At 39.1% G+C, this 26,198-nt stretch overlaps 1 protein-coding gene across 1 annotated transcript in view; it reads left to right on the top strand.

Moving 5' to 3' along the window:
* The window catches only part of DDX10 (DEAD-box helicase 10), a 193,680-nt gene that overhangs the window by 39,375 nt on the left and 128,107 nt on the right, over positions 1 to 26,198 (top strand). The window contains 2 exon segments of the mRNA XM_013188158.3: positions 6,831 to 6,919; positions 12,824 to 13,280. Of these exon segments, the coding sequence (XP_013043612.3) occupies positions 6,831 to 6,919; positions 12,824 to 13,280 (546 nt within the window).

The raw sequence follows: 26,198 nt of genomic DNA, 5'->3' as shown, positions 1-26,198 counted from the left end.
GTGAGTTGATTCTGAACATGGGCTCATGACGCTAATGTCTGAAGAGCCATCCTGACTTACTGCTATTGTGCCATAGTTAAGGCATAGGTGGGAACGTACTATTTTTAGAGTTTGGGGTGTAAAAGTAATTTTTGATTTGGTAGTCACAGAATGGATGAGGTTGGAAGGGACCTCTGAAGATCATCTAGTCCAAAAGATCTAGATCATCTAGGCACTGCTGCTCAGCTGTTTGAGGTTTATTTATTTATGTATTTTTAGTTTGCTCAAGCCTTTCCTAGCTCTCTGAGTCTTGCACCTGTGGAGGTTGCCAGTACAGGTTGGGACCAACAGGCTGCAAAGCAACTTTTCAGAAAGCAACCCTGGGCAACAGGTTGAACTTGAGCCAACAATGTGCCCTTGCAGCAAAGAAGGTCAACCACATTTTGGGCTGTGTTAGGCAGGGTGTTGCCAGCAGGTTGAGGGAGGTGGTCCTTCCCTTCTTCTTAGCCTTGGTGAAATGCTTGGGTTTGATTCTGGGCTTCCAGTTCAAGAGGGACATGTGTGTACTGGAGGCAAGATCAGTGAAGTGCCACAAAGATGATTAAAGGCTTGGAGTATGTCCTGTACTAGAGGACAATTACAGAGAAGATGGTGCTGAAGTCTTCTGAATGGTGCCTAGTGACAGGGGAGGAGGCAATGGACACAAATTGGAGAAAACTCAATTTAAATGTGAGAAAAAAATTTTATGATCAGGGTGTTTGAACACTTCAACAGGTTAGCCAGAGACTGTCTCCAGAGAGATTCAAAGCTGAATGTGCTCCTGAGCAACCTGTTGTAGCTGACCCTGTTTTGAACAGTGATTTGGACTAGGTGATCTCCAGAAGTTTCTTTCGACTTCAACTAAACTTTGATTCTGTAAAGCCTAAAGCTGTTAATTCAGTCCAAGTTTATATTTTTTGTCATGTATCCTCAGTGGCACGATGGAGAATAGGACTGTGCGTGTACCTTTTTTCAGTTCAGTAACTGGTTTAATTGAAGGGGATAGGTAAATTGGTAGTTCTTCCTGAGAGGACTTGCCCTGGGGAGCTGATACAGAACATTATTATTATTACTATTGATAGTGTTGCTGTTGTTATTATTCCAAAATCTTACTGGGAAGTAACAGATTTCATTCCTTGGCTTAAAAAGTAAGAAATATGAAATCATGTTGGTCTCATGTGCCTAATTTCTTAATCAATTTTTAATACTATATCTCCTGAATATATAGGACAGTTTGTTCTATCACGGCTGTAAAATCCCTATTATTGAATTGAATAAGAGATTTTTACTTTCATTTGGAATTTAATACGAAGCAAAATTGCTTAGAATTGCTCTTCCAAGTAAGATAGAGAAGTGTGTGAATGGTGTTTCTTTGCTGTGCTGATTAATATTGGGGGACTCCAAGAACAGTATGTGAGTTTTATCAAAAACTTAGCAGGCTTGGGGAAGGTAGAAAAACTTTCTGTACTAGAATGAGCTAGTGGCCGAAGGCCGAGTGACCGGAAATCTGGAAATGCCAAATTCAGAGAAATACAGAGGCTATCCAAGGATCCAAAAGATCACTGAAATTCTGGGTTAGTGTAGATACTTATTTGCTAGCATGAGGATAAATAACACCTGAAAATATTCTGGTGAACTGGAGTGGTAGAATAAAATGAGAAGGGGATTGTGAGTGTTTCGAGAGGATTGTAGCCTGTCTGCTGAATTGGGATGTAAAATTAAGGCAGTTGGAGTGTTTAAAACTCCTAGAGTGAGGTTGTAGCATGTGGACTGTCAGTGTAAGCTTCATCATGACATTACACAGGCCAGATGTACTGGTGACACAGTGTGATCATCTGCAACTGCCACAGGAAGTTGCAGTTACACAAATTACATCAGAAGTGGCAGAGCAGCTGGCAGGGGGTGGATGAGAGTAGGAGGGAGCCAGCGTTCTCTTACTTGGAATGAAAATACTAACAAACCTTTCAGTTTTTGGCTTTGGCTTTTTAAGATCACTTAAAAGGAAGAGAGAGAGATTTCTGAATTGAGAAAAGAAAACAATGATAAAGTTTCAAAATAACACAAGAAGGAAATCAAACATGGGCTGTGTGTCAAGCTTGCAGATAAAATCTTCAACTAATTTTAAAAACTACAAATTATCATATAATTACCATTTTAAGCTATTTTTGTTGCATTTTTTCACTTATGAATATTATTAGTGCAGTTTCAGGCAAGCTGTATATGTGATCAGTTTTTGAAGATGTTAAAATATGGTCAAGTATTTTGTCATAGATGGAGTTTGGCTCTCCTTAATAAGATTTGGGTGTTCAAACATACTCTGCTAATGTCCTCTAGTAGTAGTACATATTATTTATTCACATTGGTGAATAAAACAATAACAGCTGAAATCTTGACTTCAGGTTCTTGTCTGGAAAGCCAATTTTGTCAAAGGCATGGGTGTTGTGCTATCTATCTAGCCTGCCTGTTGCAAGCGGCTAACTTCTTGACATATGTGAGAAATAAATTCCCTACTGGAGTACCAGGATGGATCAGACAGCATTGCAACAGCTATGCACAGAGGTTTGAGTACGATATAGTTTAGTATGTTGAGGGCATGAGATCTGAGTGATTGCATTTTGCATTTGGGATGTCAAAAGTGAAAACTCTGTTTGGGAAACATTTTCATAAGGGAGAGAATTAATGTGTTTTTTTTTTTTTTGTATGTTTGTTTTGCTTATGTTTATGTCTGAAGAGAATTATGATTTGGTGGCATCAGCTTCTTGATTTATTTCAAGACGCCTTTATTTTCTAAAAGAAAATTCTTGGTTACTAATTGGTTTAAGGAATTTCATGGTTCGTTTCATAGGACTTGGCTCCTCTGCTGTTGATCGGAAAGAGAGGGTGTATCAGATTTGGGCTCCTCTGAAACCGCCACAGTTCTCATGGACTGATGCTGCCTTCTGGCATTCTTTGTAATTTTAATATTTGATAGGCCAATTCACCCAGTTCTGAAAAAGAGTTTTAAAAATAAAGTATTTTTCTTGCTAACTTGAATGTTTCTGTGTAGGGGGAGACTTGGACACCAGAGTGATGTGTCTCTGTTAAATTTTTCATCTCTCCCAGAAGGACTTGCAGGGTGTTCTGGTAACATAATTAGTTATGGCTTGAGATTCCAGTCAAGCCCTGTTAACTTTGAATTCTGTCAAAACAACACATAAATTGATTTTTTTATTATTGCTTGAAACAATTATTCAAGAAACACATCAATAAATTAAAACTGCAAATGTAGCAAATTAGTATAGATAGTTGCCGTAGCTATTTCTAGTCTGAATCAATCTGGGGGCCTCTAGATACTGCTGTGGTAAAGCTGTAAGGTCTTTCTGATGCTCAGCATTAACATTATCCATAAGGGTATAAATTAATTCATGTGATTTTTTTTGTAACTTTCAGTTATAATAAAAAACAAAAAAACAAGAAAGTGATATCAAAACAGCAGAAATAGAAGTGGATAATAATAATAAAAAAAATAAAGGAGAAGGAATAGAGTTCAGACTGATGAAATTTATCTTCCTCAGCTCTCTGGTCTGTATGCAAAGGAGTGACCAAGTCTTAGGAGAATTGAATAAAATCCCAAAGGATTGACAATATTTTAGAAGGAGCTTGAAGTAAAGACACTGAAATCAAATCAGAATTCAGATTAAGTTGCCACAGTTTTGAAGAAGCCATTTACTTTTTTCTGTACTTCATTTCTCTTCTTTGAAAGTAGAACTTCTCTTCCATGCTATATGTAATTTTCTGTTTTGGATGAGAGCTTTTGGGGTGAGGAATATCTCATGTTGGAAGTGTTCATAGTGTCTGAAATAGCAAGTGAGGTCAGCTGAAGACTTTAATCATCATTATATTAATACTGAATGATCTTTGATGCCTCTTATCTTAATGAGATGAACAGTTTTTTGCTTGAACGTAGAGCAATTCCAGCCTGAATCCTGTCTGTGACAAACTTGAAAAAGGATAGTGCAACTCTCAGGTTCCCAGAAAGGGCAGTTTTCATTTAACCTCTTTTTTGCCCATCTGGCACTATACAGAAGGAAGAGGCTCTGTCTATTAATTTTGTTACCGCTTGCTAGACTGCAATGGGTTAATGAGATCTGTCAGCTTTTAAGGCTTCTCCTAAAGGTTTCTGGGTATCTTGGTAAAACATTTAATAATTTAACGTGAGAAAGCAAGTGTTTTATTCCAAACCTTAGTCTTGGTACCAGCTGAAATGGGTTGTGCTAAAACCTTCCACATCTAAAATTAATTGAAAGAGATAATCAGATCAGAAAGTTACCTGAAAAACTTAGCATTTGGAAAAGCAAACAAGTAAAAACGTCTCTAACAAGGCGTTGGGCAGCTTGAAAAGCATTTCTCTTAGCTCTGCACACAAGTTCTTATTTCAAATTGCCAAGGGAAAGAAGAATGGCTTTGTGGCAGTGCTTAATCTACAGTCTCATCGTTTTCACCTTCGCAAATAGTTTTTCTCTTAAGAATTTCAAGAACCCCCATAGAAGATTGGTGCCTCAACTGTTGTTTTTCTTCTCCTTTATTTCAGGTTAACAATAAATAGATTTTTTTTCCCTAATTCTCCTTGAATTACAGAGACAAACGTTTTCTCTGACAGGTGCCTGTACATGGCAGAACAAGGGTGTGATTGTGATAGACCTGAATATAACCAGAGTAGCTTAACTGGCTGCTGGTTTAAGCTTGGTGGCAGGAGTTTTGGCATGTATCAGAAGTTAGGTTGCAAATGATAGTCCAAGGATTTTTTCTAATACTTAAGATATTGCAGTACATTATGCTGCACTGCTGCTATTATTTTAGATAGTTCAGTTTTGCTGTATAGAGACCCCCAAGTGCTGTATGAACAGTTAATGATGGACTTTTAAAATGGGGGATGATAAATGTTTGCTGTTACTGACTTGTTTCTTTGTATTGGTATTTCACTAGTCGAGACTCTCCTAAGGCAAATTTAGTGTATTATCAAAAGTATTTAGCCTAAAAACGCAGATAACTTTTTTTTTTCTGCTTTTTTGGATTATTCCTAGAAGTGGGGTAAAAGACATAGTTGTCACAAACATCAGCATCAGAAATGTTCATCCATCAGCTTTTAGAGAGTTGGAAATGGTTTTGCAATCATAAAATCTTCAGCAGATTTTTCTATCAGAATAAAATAACCTGTGCTGCTTTTACAACTCGTTATATACATAAGAACTGGTAAACTCAACGAGTTTTTCAACTGCAGATGTTGTAGGAAGGGTTTGTTTACTTGTGGTTTTCCTGTATCTGTTTGTTAACTTAGGAGTCAATTTGGAGCTTTTCTGGTAATAGATGGTGACATGCAGCCATGGAAAGGAAAGACAAACCTTTGGAGCTGAGCAGAACATATTTTAATATGTTTTATTGAAATTTAATGTACAGAACTACTAAGTAATACGTGAGGGTCAAAATTCTTAAGTCATGACTGGGTAAATGACAGTCTGTTCTTTCTTTCGAGGCTTTGAATACTCTGTATGTCTGGGTAGCATCACATGGATGGGTATTTGTCTGTTATTTTACAGCAATATTTATTGGGAGATCAGATTAAGATTACCAGCAAATACTTATACTAGTGATACGAACTATTCTGAGTTCTTGATTAATAGATTTAAAGAATTGCTTTTTAGATTGGGTATGGAGGGGGAAGGAATTGTAGTGTTGTGTGACTGACCGCAAGAGGCCATCCCAAAATTCTGTTAATGCGTAAGAAAAGCAATAGATGGCCGATTTCAGTTCTTTAAACTGGTGTCCCAAAACAAAAACAACAGAATACTGCTTTGGAATAAACAATACAATTTACTGACTAATGAACGTTAACCTATCAGAACATCACCTACATTTGCAGCAAAAAAGTGCTGTGAAATTTTACAAAGCAATTTAGTATTTTTTTCCTCTTTTTTTTTTCAGTTTGAATAGGAGTAAGCTGTAAATAGAGCTATCTAGTACTGTCAGTGGTGATAGAATACTGATTTTAAGAAATGAACTGACGATAGGCAGAAATATACTATGTAAAAAACGATGAGAAGCTGAATAATAAAGGAATAATAGGAATCTGTCCTTTTGAGAAGGGTGGAGGAAAAATATAACACAAGATTAAGTTGTTCTGTTACAGATTGGTTCCAGTTTTCCTGGTGAATGTCAGGGATTAATTAAAATTTCAAGCTTGGACTCGTATTAGTGAATGTTGTGCAGCGAATTGATGTTGGTCAGCTGAGCTGCATTCATTGACTGCGTGTGTATGGTTAGCTGGTGGCAAAAGCAAGGTAATATGAATTATCCTAGGCTACAGTGAAAGACAGCTACATTGAGTTGAATCACTTTCTGTTCGCCAGGGGCTGCAATTAAGCCGAGACACCTCAGATTGATAGCAGCATAGTCAGTCTCTTCTTGCTTCCATGTGATTCAGGTGTCAGAATAGTGTAACAGCATCTAGAAAATCTGGGAGGGAAAAACATCAGTGGTGGTTCCTTTTTGACTAATTTGCCATGTTTACTTTCTAGTGAAAATATGACATTCTAGTGGCAAATTAAGCCTATTAATGTGCTTTAATGAAATACCTGAATATTTGAGGTAGTATCACTTCCGTAGTACTGTTAAATTTTGGGTTATCAGTAGTGGGTAAAAGAATTTCACTTTGAAGTTAGCTTCAGACCAGCTTATAGTGGAAATCTTTTTGTATTTAGAACAACAATATAATGTTTATTTCATGTGTTGGTAAATATATAGTTTTTTTAAAATACTTTTTATTTTCCTTTCAGTGTTTTGTATCCTACTTGCGTTCCGTTTACTTGATGAAGAATAAGGAAGTATTTGATGTTTTCAAACTGCCTCTAGCAGAATATGCTCTGTAAGTATGACAAAAAACACAATACGGAAAGTGAAAAGTATATAACAAGTAGTTTTGCGGTGTACAATAGCTTTAAAAAGCTTTTTTTGACTGTTAACATATAGATTTGTAAAGTTTCTTATATTTACAGTTTCATGTTTACGCTGTGCTTTTGCATATTTTAAAAGAGATTTTAAATAGAAATTATGTGTAAAAACAGTATACCTCTACAAACAGAAATAATTCTTACAGCCGAAGATACAATAAAAGACAGAAATTGTTAAGTAAAAGGATAGAGAACAATATAATTCTTGTTCAGGTTTACCCTCTAACCTCATAGCTAAATGCTGACTTGTTTAGTGTAGTATTTAGAAAGAAATGGGATTATGTAAAAATGTTATTTTGCAGTCGTATTTTGAGTGTGAAAGGGACATTGTTCCCTGGATGTAAATTACTTTTCAAAAGATGCTCTGGGCTTGGTAGAGATGTTAACTTGTCTGCACTGGTATGAGTAGCATCCATTTTACCATGTCTGTTTTTGTGCATATATGTGATCTTTTCCACATTTTCTAGGGGAGGGAAATTAATTCTGACAGGTTGACTTTAAAGATGACAACCGTCTGAGATTGTTTTAAAATGTGAAGCTTCAGAACAATCTCAGGGGACGTAGGGTAGTCAGGAGGGAGCAGGAAGGTGCTCAAAGATGCATGATAAATTAATTTTACGTGTCTCTGGAATTTCATACAGAGAAGACTTAAGTCCTCAAAATTGTCAGCACGTAGCGTAATGAACTAAAATGTGACAAATTACTAGACTGTAGAACACCTGGTCTTCCTGTGCTCTGCTTCAATTAACATGATTATGTTTTTAAAGGTAACACAACTGTTACAAAAGATGCTTTGTGGACTGAGGTTTTTAAGAGAGCTAGCAAAAACTTCAACAGTTTCTCTACAACTATTGCTTGCCCTTGACCTGTGCATAGTTTGCAGCATCTTTAAAACCTTAGCATAGGTCTTACTCTATGCTGATAAGAACTTAGAGGGCTGACCACAAAAATTTAACCAGTGTTAACAAGTCTACTGACAGATGGTGTTAGTGCTGAATTTTAGGAATCCCAGTGCATCTTTCTGGATTTCAGTGCAGTGTGCCATCTAGTATCTGATATTTGTGTAGACAGAATAGCCTACAATTCCTCTTAGGCACCTGTGCCAGGATTTGGTCCTTCATAAAAGACGATTCCAATTTCAGCTTTGCTAAGTTACTAATTTCTGTGTTAAAATGGGAGAAAGTGGACAGTTTTTGGGTAGAGTAGCATAGATTTAGTCAAGACTATGAAATATACGGAAGCATAATCAAAAAGTCAGAAGATAATAAATCTGGAAGATAATTTGGAGGTTCTCTTCTAAATGAACAGTTTCTGTTGGCATTCTTCTTCCCCTCTCTCCAGACGGATAGTCTACCAACATACACCCTGCAGTCCCCTGCCTTTCAATTCAGTGCACGTACCACAGTGATACAGTGGATAAGTCAGCTCAATTTGTCTGAAAGGCCCTGGAAGTTGGGTGTTTAAATTCTGCATTCAGAAGCAGCTCTGGTTTGCGGTCTGTGCACAAACTCGTGTCAAAAGCTGGAATAAGTGTCCTTTCTTCCTTTTTACCTTCTTTATGGATTCTCCTGAAAGTATTTCAGCCTTTCTTCAGAGATTTACTGCTACCTTGATAGATGTTACTCCACTTAAAAACCTATAGAGAAAACAGGCTGCTCGATGCCTCTGTCAGGTTTGCATTTCAGTCTGCCTGGCTGTTGCCCGTCGTCTCTATTGCTCTCTTGCCTGGCCTGTCTGTGCACTGAGATTCTCTTCAATGCTGCTGATAAAGAGTCTCTGCAGAAAGCAGTGGTCTCTTCTGTGTGTATGTGTATACATATACATATTTATTCTAGAGATTTATCATCTTTGAGCTGTGGTACATTAGTATTCTGTTCCTTGTCCTCTCATTACAAATTGTTGCCCAGAATAATTTGCTGGAAGAAGACCTGCATAGGCCTGTTGTGAACATAACTAGCCTTTAGGTTTCCTGAAGGAGAATCTCTTCCACATATGCATAAAAGAGAAATTTGTCTTTTTGTTGCAAAAAACAGCATTGAAAATACAAGCAAATGTAAACAAATAACAGGGTGAAAAGGAATAATTGCTTACTCTGTCCTCCTGGGTACTAGACAAGGTAAAGAGGAGGCAGGGAATCTAAATATTTTACTTCTCAGGCACCTTATTCTGTTAAATGCTAACACGTATTTCAGTCTCCAAGGGTATATTTTAACAGGCAGTCTGCTGGACTTAGGCTAGTTAGTGCTCTATGGGGCTGCTAAGGGAGGTAATTTCCCCTGATTTTTTCCTCATGTCTTCTAGGAGGAATGCAGCATATTTTTCTCTGTTTATCCCTGTACAGGTACACAGAGAATAAAGAAAGCAGGTCGAAGCCAAATTGTCTGGGAAATGTCTGTTACACACAACACAGTACCAGCTAATTTACCAGTGTTGCTTACAGATCAATGGTACACAGCAGTAGGTAGCTGCAGGTGCTTTCAGACCTGAAACAGGCGATACCAGGATGCATGATCCATCTGTCCACATCTGTCTGTCCTGTCGCTGACCAGAGAAAGCACCCACTGCACTGCAAATGTAGGTCTGGCCCTTACGGCATGGTCAGGACAGAAGGTTTGGTTTGTTGTCCTGCTTCTGCCGCTGTCAGCAAGTGCAGGGCTGCCCAATACGCTCCCCAGGCAGTGCCAGCCATGGGCTTGTACATCTCATCCTTTGGCTGCTTCATGGAATCACAGAATGGTTTGGGTTGGAAGGGACCTTACAGACCACCCAGTTCCAACCCCCTGCCATGGGCAGGGACACCTCCCACCAGACCAGGTTGCCCAAAGCCCCATCCAGCCTGACCTTGAGCACCTCCAGGGATGGGGCATCCACAGCTTCTCTGGGCAGCCTGTGCCAGGGCCTCACCACCCTCAGAGTGAAGAACTTCCTCCTAATCTCTAATCTAAGCCTCTCCTCTTTTAGTTCAAAACCATTCCCCCTCGTCCTGTCATTATCCAATTGAGCAAAGAGTTGTTCCCCATCCTTTTTATATGTCCCCTTCAACTACTGAAAGGTTGCAATGAGGTCTCCCCCAGAGCCTTCTCTTCTGTAGGCCGAACAGCCCCAGCTCTCTCAGCCTTCCTACATAGGAGAGGTGCTCCAGCCTCTTCCTGGCCTTCCATTTTGCTGCCATTGTGGTTTCTTTTCTAGACTCCAACCTCCTTCCAAATCAATGGCCTATCCCTAACTGCTTTTTCCAAGTTGGTTCCAGTTTTGGTACACCTGTAACCAGACTTAGTATTTTGCATGCTGTTACCTAGTTAATCTCAGCCTTACACAGTATTACACATACAGACCCCAGTGTCCCCTCCAATGATCTGTGGAGTTTGGGCATTTTTCACATCACTCCCCTTCAACCACCTGTGAGACCCAGTCATCCCTTTTTGAGCTTTCTACAACTGCTTCTGGGAGCTTCTGAGCTTTCGGGTCCTGCTGTACAGTCCCCTGAGCAAGCTGCAGTCTCCTCTCAAATCCCAGAGCTCTCTTACTCATCACCCTCGTTTCTGCTAGGATCTTAAACTATCTTTTCTCACAGTGCAGCCAAGCCTGCTATCGACCTTCACTTACCTCAGAAGTGCTTGCATATGCATGAGTAGCGTTGCAGTAGAGTGCCTCTCATGGTTGGTTAGTCCAGCCAAGTTGAAAAAATGGTCTTTAATGCACTCTAGAAACCACTGTTGCTTGTTCTCTGCTGTGTTTTTGAGCAGGTGTCAGGGTGGCTTAGCTACTGAGAGCGCATAGCATATATTGCAAGGTTAATAATACACATTTCGTCTCTTGAAGTTGCTTCTGAAGTATTTAACCTTTCTCAGGCTATTTTATATCATTTCCTCTTCTACAGTGATGGAAATCACTGCGCTGTGTTTTTGTGCGTTCAAATCATTCTGAGTAAGTTTAACAATGCAATATGTCTTATATTTAGTTAATGTAGCAACTTGCAGCACTAGAATGAAGAACTAACTTCTGTAAAAAATTGTTGTGTAGCAATTCTCCTGCAGAAATGACCACACACTTTACAACTGGCTCACATTTAAAAAAGGACTGGAAATCTTCTGGCTGCAAGTTAGGCAGTCTTGTGACAGTTAAAAAATAAAAGATTATACTGGTGTTTCAGTTCCTGTTTAATTTGTTCTGTAGAAGAACAGATTTTGCTTAGTATTTAAGATACCATCATTCAGAGAGTTGAGGTGCCCGTGTTTTCACACAATTGAAATAGAGGGATTTTTAAGATACTATGTTAATACGAACATACTCAAGATCTTCATAGAAGCAGAGATTATCAGATCTCAGAAGAGGCATTACTTTTAGTCTATGCTATTTCTTTGAATTCATTTTCTAAAATGTTTACTTATGTTTAATTTTCCTTATTCAATAGGAAATAAAAGCAGTATTCCTCTTAAAGTCATGAAATATTTTTTCTGAACACCTTTGGAGTTTTACTTTTTCAAATTATTTCCTGAAAATTATTGTCAACCTGCTTTGAATTGGAGGATGTACCTGAGCATCCTGAGCATTGTGGATGTTTTATTCAGCTCCTTTAACACATTCACTGATGAGTTTTAGGGAACGATGTTGTCTGGCCACTTCATTTTCTGACAGTTGATAGAATTGTCAACTGTGCTTTCATTTATAGTAGCAAAATAAGTATTTGGTTTCAGCATTGCTTTCAGAAGTTGATTTAAAACATTTTCTGTAGAGCTTGTTCCCGAGTAGCTACTGCATTTCATACCAAAGAATTGTTTTTCAGTTTGTCAGCTGAATTTCTGCTGGCATTTTAAGGCTGTCTTAAGTCTGAGGACTATATTGTAGTGTTAGTATTTTTTTAATGTTCTGTGTTAGAATTGATTAAATCACAACAAATAACTTACCTGCTCTCTGTCTTCATGAGAAAATCTTCCAAATTTTGTATTATGGAAGCATGTGCGAATTCTAGCACTAAGGTTGAAGGAAGAACAGCTGTAACTACAGTGCAAGTAGGATTGTGGTCTGGTCTGAGTGGCATCTAATGAATTAATGAAAGCTGATATTGCCTTTTCTGGTTGATGCAAAGAAATGCTTATTTATATATTCATTTTTTTTTTTTTAGTATGACTGAACTCTAGATTTGGAAAATGATTAAGAAATAAGTTTTAAAGATACTGTCAAATCTAAGAACATGAGGAAACTTTCAGCAGTAGTAGAATGTGTTTCTCAAATTATTCTCAGTTTGGAATATATTATAGAAAAGAGACAGTAATGACCCCAAATCCTGAAGTTTCTTTCAGAAGTTATATAATAAGGAGGTTGTTTGTACACAGCTTGGTCTAAGCTTATCTTCTATTGCTTTCTTAACTGACTTGATAAGCACTGCTTTCTAGCAGTGAAGGACACTGACAGATATCAGTACTATCTCAGTCCTTGACATGATGTCCATGCATCTTCATACCAAATTACATTGGTGTTTCTTCCACTGTATTTATTATAGATCATATTTAATTTATCCTTTTCTATAACTTTTCAGGTTCTTTGTTTGATTCCTTTCCTGGGAAGTTCTGTAATTGTCCTTGACTGTTTTATCGATTTTTTTAAATCTTCATTCCTCTCCCAGTGTTCACTTATATTGTACAATCTAGAGTGTCCTGTTGTGTGCCACATACTGTTTTGTGAATATATTGGTGAAAATGTGTAAATGTAAATTATTAAAATTGAAGCACTTGAGCCTTCGATGAAGGCTTCTAATTTAGTCAAATTTTGTGTATATGCTTTTCAGATTAATGTGTTTGTTTAATTTCATGCATTAGATCGCTTGGTCTTGCAATGGCACCTCGTGTGAGATTTCTTCAAAAAGTTCAGAAACAGTTATCTGCGAATGAATTGGCTGATAAGACAAATCCCTTAACGGAGACAGAGCAAAACAAAAATACCATCTCCTCAATAAACAAGGAAGGAGTGGAGAAATGCAGAACTAATTTCAGTGGAAAGGTGTCTGCTAACAAAGCAAAGGAAGAGGAAAGAAGGAAAGAAACAGAAAAGCACCCCCCTTCCAGTGAAGGTGCTGAGGAGAGTGATGAGTCTGAGGATGGATCAGAAGAAGTATCTGAGGACGAGGAAAAAGAAGCTGCGTTATCAAGCAGGGCTCCAAACACAGACTCCATGCAGTTCTTCGAAGATGACGACGATGATACTAAAGATCTGGATTTGCTGACAGTGAAACGACGGAATGTTTTTGGTGTGGAAGCTAAAGACGGTCCAGCACAGGTAAGTACACTTTGCAGTAAGGCTTATGAATCTTGATGATTTTGTTTTGGACATACTCCAAGTAAGAATGAGGAGAAAATTCTGCTCTTTAGCAGTATGCTCGCTTGAAGTCAGATGCGTTGCCAAAGTGTATCAAAGGTCAGAATTGCTCCCAGGAGATAAGTGGTGGTGTGACTTATGCTTTTACCATTTTGTGTTATTAACGTTAAGTAAGTAATTTTATTCACATAAAATATGTTCTTAGAGTAGTTTTTAATTTATGAATAACATGACTTGAATACCTGGGAATTTTTGACAGTTTTTATTCTTTTTTACTACTTTGCTTGTACTTTCCTAAAGTAGCTGCAACTTTTAGTCCTAATTTTGATGGTGTTACGAAGTTTATGACACTGGGAACCAAATTGCAGTAGATGATGAGCTGTTTCCTAACACAAATCGTAACAAATGATCTTTACATTAACCTAAAGATCCAAACTGTTAATGTTAAATAGCTTAAAACCAAGATTTTTACTTTCAACAAGACCTACCTTTGCTGTTAGGAATTCATCTGATACCAGAGGGCAAGTGGACAAGCACTTCTTCTAAAACATAGGTATAAAGGTGTATTAAAAGTATTCATTCATGTAGATCTTTCATTTCCTTAGTCAGTAGCTTTGTAATTGAGGGTTGCTCTGCGCTCCGTACTCAGTATTCCCAGAAATGTTGCTTTCATTTAATCTTTAAATGCAATGTTATAGTAAGTCCTGTCCCATCCCATCCCCCCATAAAGCAGATTTGGTAAGTGCATATTGTGAATTTTTTGTGTGTCCTTTGTCCTATCTAGCAACTATTTATCTGTAGTAAAGAGATCCAAGTGAAATAGCCATCTGCTTCAGCAAGATGGTTCTCTTAACTTACATGCATGCGAGGGGAGCCTCCTGTTAAGCGATGTATGTATTTTTCCAACTGGTATTTTAAACCTTTCTTTTTCCGTGCTGTTATTTAACAGCACAGGGCACTTGTCATGAACTTATGCTTATCAGCCCACTGGCTGCATTTATAAGCAGCATCTTTCCGTTAGTATTTAGCAATGCGTATAAAATAGTTCCGTCAGCCAACTTTGTCGCAGCTGAGCAGTTGCTCAGTAACTTAACCCCCGCCCGCGTTCTCTCCTCTTCCTCGAGGAGGTTGTCACAGGTTCCCATCTCTTGCCAGAAGCACGGGAGGAGGATAGGTGTGGGAAGTGGATGAAGGGTGCTCCAGGGATTGCATTTCTGTTCCTCTTACTCTAAACCTGAATCATCCTGCCTCTGCGCAGCCCGTGGCTGGCTAGGTGCTAGTACTTGGCAGAGCTGAGTGGCAATACCTGGACATGGCAGTACCTGGACATGGCAGTAGCTTGTAATTATTAATAAATTTCAGTTTATTTCAGTGGTAAAGGAACTGCAGTTTTCAAAACAAAACGTAGAATGAAAGATTTCTGCCTTAAAGAATGCTCCTGTCTCAGCTTTCCTATCACTTCCACAATTTTCCATGCTGAAATACACAGACAGCTTTACGTTGAATTTGTATGTGGGAAAGTGGTTTGGAAGTTCTGCTCAGAAAATAGTGAAAAACAAAACAAACAAACAAAAAACAACCAACCACCACCAACAAAAAACCACCACAAACCTGTAATGTAAAAGAATGAAATTTTTTTAACAAAAAATATTAGTATTTAACAAGTGCTTTGGAACCTCACTGGGTAACCTTTTAACAATTTTCTAGCATTAAACATTTATAGGTTAGGCAAGCTAGAATTTCTTTTCTGTGATTTAGTATTGTTAATGTTTCATACTTGCTTTACAAGTGTGGAAGAGCTCGTACTACCTGAATCCACTTGTTCATGGGGGCATAATACTCTAAGCAGCTGTGAAGAAAAATTAAGTTTCAAGATCTATATCGTTAAGAATTGAAATATAATTTGAATAATCTCCTACAGAAATGCCAGTGACAGTGCAATATATAATTTTTAGAAAGCAGAAACGCAGGGCGTACTGTGCCTAGCTGTGGAAACTAATCACTGCATATGGGAGTGTGGTGTTTATTGCCTTAGTTACTGTGAAAATTGTTGATAAATTGTGGAATGCTTTAAACTTATGGTTTCTATTTTCGGTAGGAATAAGAGAGTAAAGGCTTATATCACTAACCGTATGCTGTCTTTTAATGTTTTAGCATACAAATACACATGACAGAAATTACGTTGAAAGATGCGGTCATTGCGCATCTTTGTTATTTCATATATATACCCTGACACCACGTTTTATGCATGTTAAAAATGAATTGTTAACTCGCAACACTACTTATATTTTTTCCCCATCTGTTTACTTTCTGGATAAAAGTTTTGAGGTGATTAATGCTGTATTGTGGTAGATCCTACTGAATGCGTGTAGCTGACATCTGAAGAATTAGAGCCGATTCCTCTGGGGTGCGAGAAAAAGGCGCCGAGCAGTCCAAGGGCAGTTTTCCTGTTGCTCCATGTTGGAATGTCCTTCCAGCAAGGACTCAGAAAACAGTTTGACTTCAGCGTACGGGATCCGTGCTGCATTTCTGGGATGAGGCAGTGTGTTAATCAGCAGTACCAAATGCTGCAGAGGGTCGAGGAGTCTGAAAATGAAGTATGCTCTTGGCTAGATCATTTAGTTCTGAAAAAAATCTATTCTGTGTGCTAAAAAAATGAGAGTCTTGTGGAAAAGCTAGTATGTGATCATCTGATTGGGAGATCATGAATATGCCTAGAAAGGTTGAATTAAATTTGCCTTTATACTTCTAATGCGTGTGATTGATTTTGCAATTCCGGTGTTCTTGTATTATGCTGCTTGTTGACAGCAAACCAGTCCCGCTGCTATTGTTGAGCTTCAGCAGTTCAGTTTCAGGGGAAACCTTACATTCGGTTTCAGTTTTTAAAGAGCTGTTGTTAGGAGCACCAGCCCTTCCTCATCCTCGTGTCTTTCCAAGCCACTCCAGCTTCAGGAAGAGCACAGGGAGGTGCAGCACCGCCGCGTGTCCCGTGGGGCTGTAGTGCAGAGCAGGATTTATTTATGCTGATGGAGTGGAAGGGGATGTGTGTGACTTCCTTGGAATATCTTGCTTTTGTTGAATGTCTGTGGTGCCTAACCTGACAGTGAAAGTTACGCTGTGATGGGAAGTGACACACATCCAATGTTAGCTCGGTTAATAACGCCGCTTCCAGAATGATTGCATGCTTTCCCTTGCTTAGTGTGTCTCTTTGTTGTGTGTATCTTGTCTCTGTGTTTTTGTGATAATAAATGTAAAGAAAACATTTATTTTAGCACTGCCATATAAAAAATTGAAACCTTGAGTAATGTGGGCTTTTCACCCTGGCACATATTACAAAGTTGTTATGAATTTCTGAGCTCCAGAGGTACTCACTAGCTGCTCTGTTTATGAATTTTACTTAAATATGTCATGATTTTTAGCTGGTTGATATAACTCATGGGACTTATTTAGAAGTACAATGTTTTTGCGCATAAAAAGGTGACAAGCAGAACTGCCAATATCAATTGGCAGATGCACAAGTATTATTTAGTTGTTATATTAACATTATGTAAATTATTCGCTTAAAGTGTATCTAACAATATTAGCAGTATAGATGTTGCAAGGACTTTAAATAATCCCAGGTTACAAACTGCTTTTAATGCTACTTTGACAAAATTGGTTGTTGCATTTTCAAGTGCAAAGGCTGTACTTACACGTAAAACATTATTTATTGGAGAACTAAGATTAAGCCTACAGTATTTTTTTTTTCTTGTTTTTGTTTATACTTTATTTTAGTCATCTTGTCAGACATGCTGCATACTATCAGACTTGTTTTCTGCTAGTGAATTTTCTTTTTTAGGATAGAGTATGTTAAATTGTTGAGTTCTTAGGATTGCCGTGACTCCCTTCCTGCTCTCCCATCCTTTGATTTATAGACTCGTAAAGCTTTTCTAGTGAGGTACTGCCTGCTCGGAAGATGTGTAAGCCTATGGACAGAGGGTTGCCTTAAATAATACTCGCAGCTTCCGTGGGGTTAGTCTGTACACTCACAGAGCTTTCAGTTTGAATGCTGTGGCTTTAGAGGGATTTCTTTTTTTATGTCATGATTCTGTCTCAGCTAGTTGGCTTGCTTTATAATCCAGTAATGTTATCTGAAATGAAATTTTCTTACAGTTCTCAGACACACAAACATGGTAACTTATGGAAGCAGGAAAGAACAGACAAGGGTAGGTCTCCCTCACTAGAGATGATGGAGGGGTCTATACCAACAAGCAGACAGTAATAGCTGGTCGTAATGTGGGCTTTACACAGAGCGTAGCAAGGAAGCATCATTTAATGTGCACCAAAGTGAGGACATAGTCCTCTTGAATTTTCTCCTGTGATGTTGAAAAGAAAGCCTATTACCATACAGATAAATCAAAATTACTTTTCAGAGTTGTGATTCATCTCGATTGCTTCTATCGGCTTTCCCTTCTGAATGGGATTTCTCTCCTTCTGTTCCATGCTGTGAGATAGAAAAAGCAGTATATAAACATAAGGTTGGTCAAAATCAATGTGAAGCATCTCCTTCCTCTTATCAGCTCTTATTACCTCTTACTTTTATGTATTAATTCATGTTAAACATATGACTTGGTCTCCTTGGTGCTTTTCAGGGGATGACAAGATAGAAGACACTCAAAGGAGGCAAGAGGCAAGGGCTGAAGCTGGCTGACTGGAAGCAGTGCTGGTTCCCTAGGGATGCCCCTCTTTGCTCCTGCTGTAGCAGCGTGTGGTGTCCAAGAGAACAAACCTGCTCCCAGGCAACCTGCTAGCTATAAAAGGCACATTATTCCTTGGAGGCATGTTGCAAAGCTAGCACTATAGCAGAGGAAATACAGAGGTTATTTATTTTTAAGTTAAATAAAAGTCAATACCGTGATGCATTATATACCATAAATTCTCCATCCTACAGAATGGGCCTTATGTTCCTAGCCTAGTAATGCTGTGCTTGTGTACCTCAAGTTGAATTACAGCAAGTAATGATTTATAAGAAGCACAAAACATTCGCACACAAGTGAGGTAGGCCTACATTTGAATGCTTCAAGAAGGCAGTGTTATGAAAAAATAACTTTTGTCAGCCGTGAATGGAAATGAAACCTGCTGACAGAACCTTGAGCCTCCTCATGCCCAGCAGCGAGCGCTGAATGTGTCCTACAAAGTGGATGGAAATTGAAATGAAATCACAATTTATTTCTGTGCAATTTCAATAGCTTAAGCGCTACTGAAACTTGTTTTTTAAGAAAAGCTGTGATGTCCAGTTATATTATATTCCATATAATTTAAAAAAATCTTGTTGTTCAGCGGTGCTTCTGGAAGCTGTGCATTGAGACAGTGCTAGACCCAGGCACGGTGTTAAGCAAAAATATTTCTTTCCCTTCTTGGACAGCTTTTGCTCTTGAGATTTTTCCCTGTCATCATTATTTTTGAGTAGAGCGTTCATGAGCTTCTTTTAGTTTAAAGTGTTTAACAGAGGCTTTTGAGGCAGTCCTTTGTGAGAACCCATAATCTGTTTTAGACTCCAGATCCATAAATCACTTATTATTTTAAAATGGCTTTAATGTTTCTTCATTGTTCTTTCAGGTTTAGTTGCATTGGCAGCTCTTGTGTCTGCTCCAAATGCATCTTCAGATTTTTCTCTATTGATTTCTATTTCAATCAGTTTTTTTAGAGACTTCCTGAAAACTTCTGAAGTGTATGGAGAATTCACTGTAATTGTTTCTTACACCTTTGAGGCAGCGTTCCAGGTATTTGTGTCAATCTCTGTGATGTTTAGGAAGATTGGAAAATCTATAGGATTAGAATTCTCTCTGAGTTACAGGTGAGCTATATACTTCAAATAAATGGCTGCTCTACGTCTCTAACTGTGGGTGCAGCATAAAATGGTCATCCTAAATGTTTTTAATCCTGTTTCAAATCTGGATAGAAAGGATCATTTAGGAATTTTATTTAAAATCTGCCTGTATCATAGCTCTTAGCTTTCTGTATCATAGGCTACAGGGTACCCAATTCTGATGTGCAAGGTGTTGCTTCTGTGAAAAGCTTTACATTGGAAAGTGCTTTTGAACCCTTGTGGGCTGTGCTAGTTTTGATGTCTACAGTGCACCTTGAGGACCTTTTGTGATTAAGAAAGATGCCACACCTGTCAGGGACTTGCTTTCAGTCACGGCTCTGTGAGAAGCACCTTCTCCTTTGAGCCAAGAGAGGTTCCCCCAGTTTTGAGGCGAGTTGCTCATAAGTCAGCAGCTTTTCCAGGAGCGTGCTGCTCATCTCCTAGAGGAAATGCTGTTCACAAAATTACTAGCTAGTGAAGCAGGCTCCTGAACTAAGCAGTGTAGCCTTTTTATTTTAGTTCCTGGAGCTGTGGGTTAAAAAATCCTTCTGAAGCAGCCTCCCAAGCCTTCACTATGCTGAACCTGCTGCAGTGTCACGGAGCTTGCTGTCCTAGCAAGAGGCAGCTATTTTGCAAAGTGTTCCTGTGGTTAACTTGCACCAGAGGACTGCGATACTTGCGTTTAAGCATGCGCGTCTTGAATCTCTCCTTTAGAGAATATTTTTCTGGTGGGTTGATGCTTCCTGAAGTGCAGAGTGATGTTAGCAGTCTAGCATATTGCTCACATGCTCACGGTGCAGAATGCGGTGCAAGTTCAGGTTGCAGTGAGGCACACTTTGTCTTTTGATGGGACAGACCCGATGTGACTGAGGTACATGGTCTTGTATCTCAAAAGATACGAGGGTATTGTATTTAAAATGATTCGTTAAAATATAACTTGTTAAATACTTCTAGTAGGTTACTGAAGCCTGCAGTAACACCCTCAGTTTTGGTGTGCTTAATGACTGATTTATAGCCTTGTTTAATATACTGTAATCGTTTCATAGATGAGGATGAATGAGCCATATACTCTGCTTTAAAACTGCTTTGTTTTAATCAATATTCTCCGAATCCATAGGATTTGTAAATTCTAAAATGCTGCGATTTCCTTTTAAGATCTTTAGTGCCCGAATGCTTGCTGGGTGATGGCATTGGAAGTATTTATAACTATGACAGCTTTTGGATGAGCGGTTTTCGAAAAGTTGAGCGCTAATACTCTGAAATGCCACCAGAAATGATACAGCACTAATTTTCAAAGGAAATGCGGCTTCCTGAAATAGTAATAAAGCAGACCAACTAACAAATACTTATCCGGAGCCTCCCGACTGCTGTCAGCACAGCGTGTAGTTGAAGTTATGAGAATAATTCTTCAATTGTTTATGTGGATGTCTTCTGCGATGCAGACATCTGCTACTTTAAGCCTCTCAACGAACTACTCGTTCACATTTTCAACAATATTTTCGGGCAGATTTCTGAATTCTTATCTGTATGGTATAATTTTTAGGTGGAATAATTTGACAATTTTGACAAAAAAAATCATGATTTTGGTGAAGATTCATGAGCTGTTAGCCAAAATGAGTTTCAGAGAAATCTGTTACGGTATTAATAACATGCAAATTGTAGTGTAATTGGTATTTTAAAAAGGAAAATGTGTAGTACACGGTTTCCAAATTCTGACCTGCTGACTGATTGGGAAAAAGGACAGTAATCACAGACAAACTGCTTAGTGACATCATGTTTCCGTGAGCTTTTGGTTTATCCCAGCTGTGAAGTGGTGGAGGTGGCACCAGCTGGGAGGGAGCCTCCTGCCTGCTGCAGGCTGGGCTCTTTGCTCTCCATCTCAGGTAAAGAAACAGCTACTGCCCCTGGGGAAAAAGATCTGTTAAAGGAGCTTGTTTTCTGAGAAAATAAAACAATTAGGATGACAGCTGCTGGCCTTACTTGTGTCAAAAATGAGTGAGCTATAAATTGCTTTGGACCAGCCTGGTGGCATCCCGTCTGGGGAAGGCTTAGTGGGATCCCGTCCTTCATTATCTAAACCGTGTTCCTCTTGTGGTAGCTCTCAGCTCTCAGTGAAGTAAAAACGGTGGTGCTCCAGCAGTGAGAGGTCTGGGAAGCACGCCTGAAGAAAATTGAGGGGGTGCATTAGTAAATCTCTCAAAAAATCAAGTAGATGGGATAAAGTGGTGGTGTATTTGAGTGGGGAAACCCATGGGAAAACAAAATGACAAGAGTAGCTTTTTGAGGAGCTAAATGATGATATAATTTCTCTCGGATCTGCTTCTTACTTGATCAGGACCACGAAGTATTATTTAAAATTCTGTTTTAAGTTTTGTTTTTTTTTTTCTTTGGTGAGGTTGAGCATGCTTCCTGTAGAGGGACTGCAACTGGCAGGAAGAAGGCTGGAGAAGACAAGCCTGTCTCACTGTTACTGTTACAGAACCATAGACTGGTTTGCGTTGGAAGGGACCTTAAAGCCCACCCAGTTCCAGCCCTCTGCCATGGGCAGGGACACCTCCCACCAGACCAGGCTGCCCAAAGCCCCATCCAGCCTGGCCTTGAACACCTCCAGGGATGGGGCATCCACAGCTTCTCTGGGCAGCCTGTGCCAGTTGTGGTTAAATGACTTCTATCAATGTGAAGGAGGGATATCTTATACTTCTGAGACACTTTTGCCATGCTGATCTTGCTATGAGCAAGCTGGGAAGAGAAAACAAGAGCTTGACTCTCTAAGAAAGCACAAATATCTCTTGTCCTTTTTGGCTTTTTAGGGAGATGTCGGTGAAAGACCAGCGTCTTTTTCTTGTTTCCATGATCTCCTCTGCATTGAGCAAAATTAACATTAGCTGCTGTTTTGCTTACAGTGATGCCTCCTTACCTCTGGCTCAGAGCTGAGAGTGTCCTAAAAACGCCAGCCGTGCTGTGGCAGCTTTCCTTCAGGTTCACAATGCAAGGGCTGTGTCTTGCAGAGCATAAAAGGACACAGCGTGTTTCTGTTGCAGTAGATCTTTTGCTGCATTGGTGGAGAAATTATGCATCTGCCCTGTGATTTTGGAGAAATACTATTTTTACAGTCATCACTCTTCCTTTATATATACGTTACTGGTCTGAGTTTTATTGGTCTCTACTTCTGGGTGGTGGTTTTCAATTTGGCATTTTATAAATCGTGAATGCAGGACAGTAGGTCTTTTTGGTGAGATCACAAATCTGATGTCACCACCAAGCCTTTTTATCTTAACAAAGGGAGATAGAAGAACGAGCTGATAATCCTGAAACGGGTATTAACAATTGTTTTAAGCCTTTCTATCTGGGGTTTGTTTACATTAGTATATACTGAAAGCCCAGGGGTTCTTCATATACAGCTGCTTACAGACCTAGTAAGTGCATGTGCAGCTGGATTGTGGTATACTCCAGCCACAGAGGTTCACCATTTTGGGCTTGTAGGAATGTGTAATTCCTTAATTTGCTCATGTATTTTGGGAATTGGATGTTGACCTAGAATTATGGCATCTCTGTGAAAGAATAAGTCTCTGTGAACTTTTGCTTTCTCTACTTTTTGTGCCCATAGGTTCCCCAGTCTGAAAAGCGTAAATAAGTAATTGTTTGTCTTCTAGGTTTTATGGTGGTTACAAAAAGCTGAAGCTTTTAAAAAACGAATATGCTCTTGGGAATTTATTTATATGTACGCTCCGTGTCAGAATGACATGGTAACAAGAAAATACTGACCTGTAGCAGAGCTGAAGAATTGCTATCAAGAAGGTATTGTGTTAGGTCAGTGAGCGTTGATGCAAAATGTATTTTGATTCGTGGGCTGAAAGAAACGTTCATGTTATTTCCAGCTTTAGGACACAAATTTTGAGTGGGCGTTTCTAGGAAGTGCAGCTGTTCGGTTTACTTTCAGCTGTAGAAAAAGGAGGCAAAGAAAAAAAAGAAAGCTCCCCAAATAGCTGTGGCGAACAATTGAGGCTGATGTCAAGGGGGGGGGGGATTGAAGGGAGAGCGCTGAGATGAGACGAGAACGGAAAGGCAATGGTGTTGTACGGGAATGACAAACTCACAAGGCATCTTCCCAGCCTGCTCCTTTGGGAAGCCCGTATGATATTGTCAGCAGATTTCTGTCTCTCAGCATCATGTTTCATGAAGATTTATACCACCTCTTATGGGATGATTTTTGAATAAGAATTAGTGTGAAGTTCACTTCTTTAGTTTTGAATCTTGACACTTGAATAGTATGTAGTTTTTTCTATAGGTCTTTAGTGATAACGTAGTTACATTTTGTAGAAGAGAAGTGGTCATCTGGTCTGAGCTCCCCAGATATAACCCTCTTATTTTAATTTGGTACACTTGTATTGAGTACAAAAATTGAATTTTGCTTAATTTTGCTTTCAAAAGGCATCTTGTCTGTATCTGAAGACACAAAAAGATCCGAAGTCCACCATTACTAGTACTTCTCCCAGTGGTTTAGCTCGTTTGTCAGTGCTGCAGTGAAGAGGTGGATGTGGGGGAAAGAGGACAGGAGCTGAGAATAAAGATATTCCAGCAAATACTCCTTTGGGCTGCAAGAGAGACTTTATTTTAGCACACAAGAGAATGTGAGAAGAAAATGTGATACTGTTATGGAGGAGGTGAATAATATGATGTAAATTGGAAATGCAACGTGCAAATGCAAATTAAGACAGCATTTAGCTTAGGGACACTTCATTACTGCATGTTATCAAATGTTGCAAGTAATTTGGAAGGCAGGCATCCCATAGTTGCTTAGAAATGGAAAAAAAAAATGGTGTAGGAGTTGAAGGTTGAGTATTTTTGACTGACTGAACTTGAGTCAAGATTCTGCTCCTGGCTGGTCAAGTGTTACAATTAGCTTAACAGGGCAAGCTTATAAATAAAAAAAATATATATATATATAAAAAAAAAAAAGTTGGACGAACCACATCTGCAGGTAATCTTTCTGTCTTTGGTTTCAAGGTCAGCATTTACACCAAGCCAAGGAAATGTTACATTTTCATTAGCCACCATTGTTTTTGTGGCTCCACTCTCTCGATCCTCCTTTAAACGTGGGAAATTTAAAACATAAATTACTTTGACTTCTCTCCTTTTTCAAGAAGTATTTTATTCTTTTTAGCACAGCAGATTTTTTCAGTGGGTCATTGAAGCTAATCAATCTTGACATTTCTTGTTACTGCTAATTTTCTTATACGGGTGGAAAAATAAAATCTTCATATTTTATTTTACCTTTGGACACTTTTTAAGGTACTTATGAGCAATAATAGCCTTCTAAAGCATTTCGTGATGTAATGTAGGACAGCTGCTAATGATTAAAGCTAAGACAGCTGTAATGGAATATTTACTGGATAAATTGAGAAGAGACTAATAAATAGAGGTACAAGAAATGTTAAATCTTTCAGTGGAAAAACACTGGAGAAAGGAAATGCAACTTTAGATTGAGTGTTTCTATCAAGTGTGAGCATATCACTGGAACGCAGGCCTTGGCTCATTGTTTTCAATTTTTCCTTTAGTTGCTGGAATAATAGTTAAAAAGTTAAAAGCTCCCCCAGTACCAGAGGGACCTGGGCATACTGGAGAGAGCCCAAGGCAGGGCCACCAGGATGATGAAGGCACTGGAGCATCTCTGCTGTGAGGAGAGGCTGGGAGAGCTGGGGCTGCTCAGCCTGGAGAAGAGGAGGCTCAGGGGGATCTCATCCGTGTCCCTAAATCCCTGAAGGGAGGGTGCAGAGAGGCCGGAGCCAGGCTCTGCTCAGCGGTGCCCAGTGCCAGGACAGGAGGCCATGGGCACAGCCGGGCACCCAGGAGGCTCCCTCTGAGCACCAGGCAGCACTTCTGTGCTGGGCGGGTGACGGAGCCCTGGCACAGGCTGCCCAGAGAGGCTGTGGGGTCTCCTCCTTGGGGATCTCCAAAAGCCGCCTGGACGTGGTCCTGGGCAGCCTGCTCTGGGTGTCCCTGCTTGGGCAGGGATTTAAATTAACAGAAGCAATTTTTATGCTAGTGTAACTATATGTAAAGAGAGCTTTTACAGCTAAAAAATTATTAGCTCTTTCCTGAAATTATTTACGTGAGAAGAGCACTGCTTCTAATAGATACATTCCCAATTAAATTAGATCACATTTTTTTGCAGCAGGAAAGTTCAAGTCTAACTTAAAGTATTTTTATTAAAAAAAAAAAAAAAGAAAAAAAAGATTAATAAGAATTCAGACTGAGGTTTAGCTGATTAATGTTTATGTTAAATAATCAAACTCTTAAATCTTGGTCATAGATCAAAGTGTTCTTTTTCTTGTATATATTTCAGGTAGTTTTCATTGATGCTTGTGTACGGTTTCAGAGGGGTTGGGTTGGGCTGGGAGGTAATCTACAGTTGCAGAACTAGACAGCGGGACCGTAAGAAACAGTGCACATGAAAAAGCGCGTCTCAGGTTAGCTTTCAAGAATTGGCGTGGGTGTGTACACAAAGAAAGGAGGAGTAATGATCCAAATTGGGGTTAGGGAGAGGGAAGGAAAATTGTAAGCTAGGCTAATAGGGCTTCAAAATCAGTAGAATACAATGAGTATTTAATCTTCAAATGCTGCATCTGATGGATTTGCTTCAAGAGTAAAATCAGACTTCCATATTCTTAATTCTCTTAAGCACTTTTGATCAATTCCTTTAGAATTTCATCCTCCTTGAAATCTAATGGGCAATTATAATTTCCGTATGTTGCTGGAAACCGTGAATATGAGCATATTTGCAAAGAGGTGGAGTCTCTCACAGTATCTTTACAGGCACCAGTGGCCAGGATTTACCATGGGAGTGTTTAATGAGGTGGCTCAGTGTACCCACAGACCGCTATTTGGATATGGGCAACGTGAAGGTTTTCACAAATCTAGCTGTGTGTTTAAACATAGAGGCGTAATGTAGGGGGACTCACGTTCCCCAGTCAGGAGAGAGATTGTGGTTAGGAAATGTAAGGTGGTGGGAGAAAGCCAGGTTTATTATT

Source organism: Anser cygnoides, chromosome 1 (assembly GCF_040182565.1).
Source record: "Anser cygnoides isolate HZ-2024a breed goose chromosome 1, Taihu_goose_T2T_genome, whole genome shotgun sequence".
Taxonomy (NCBI): domain Eukaryota; kingdom Metazoa; phylum Chordata; class Aves; order Anseriformes; family Anatidae; genus Anser; species Anser cygnoides.
The sequence above is the reverse complement of the archived record's forward strand: the minus strand, read 5'-3'. Positions and strand labels throughout refer to the sequence as shown.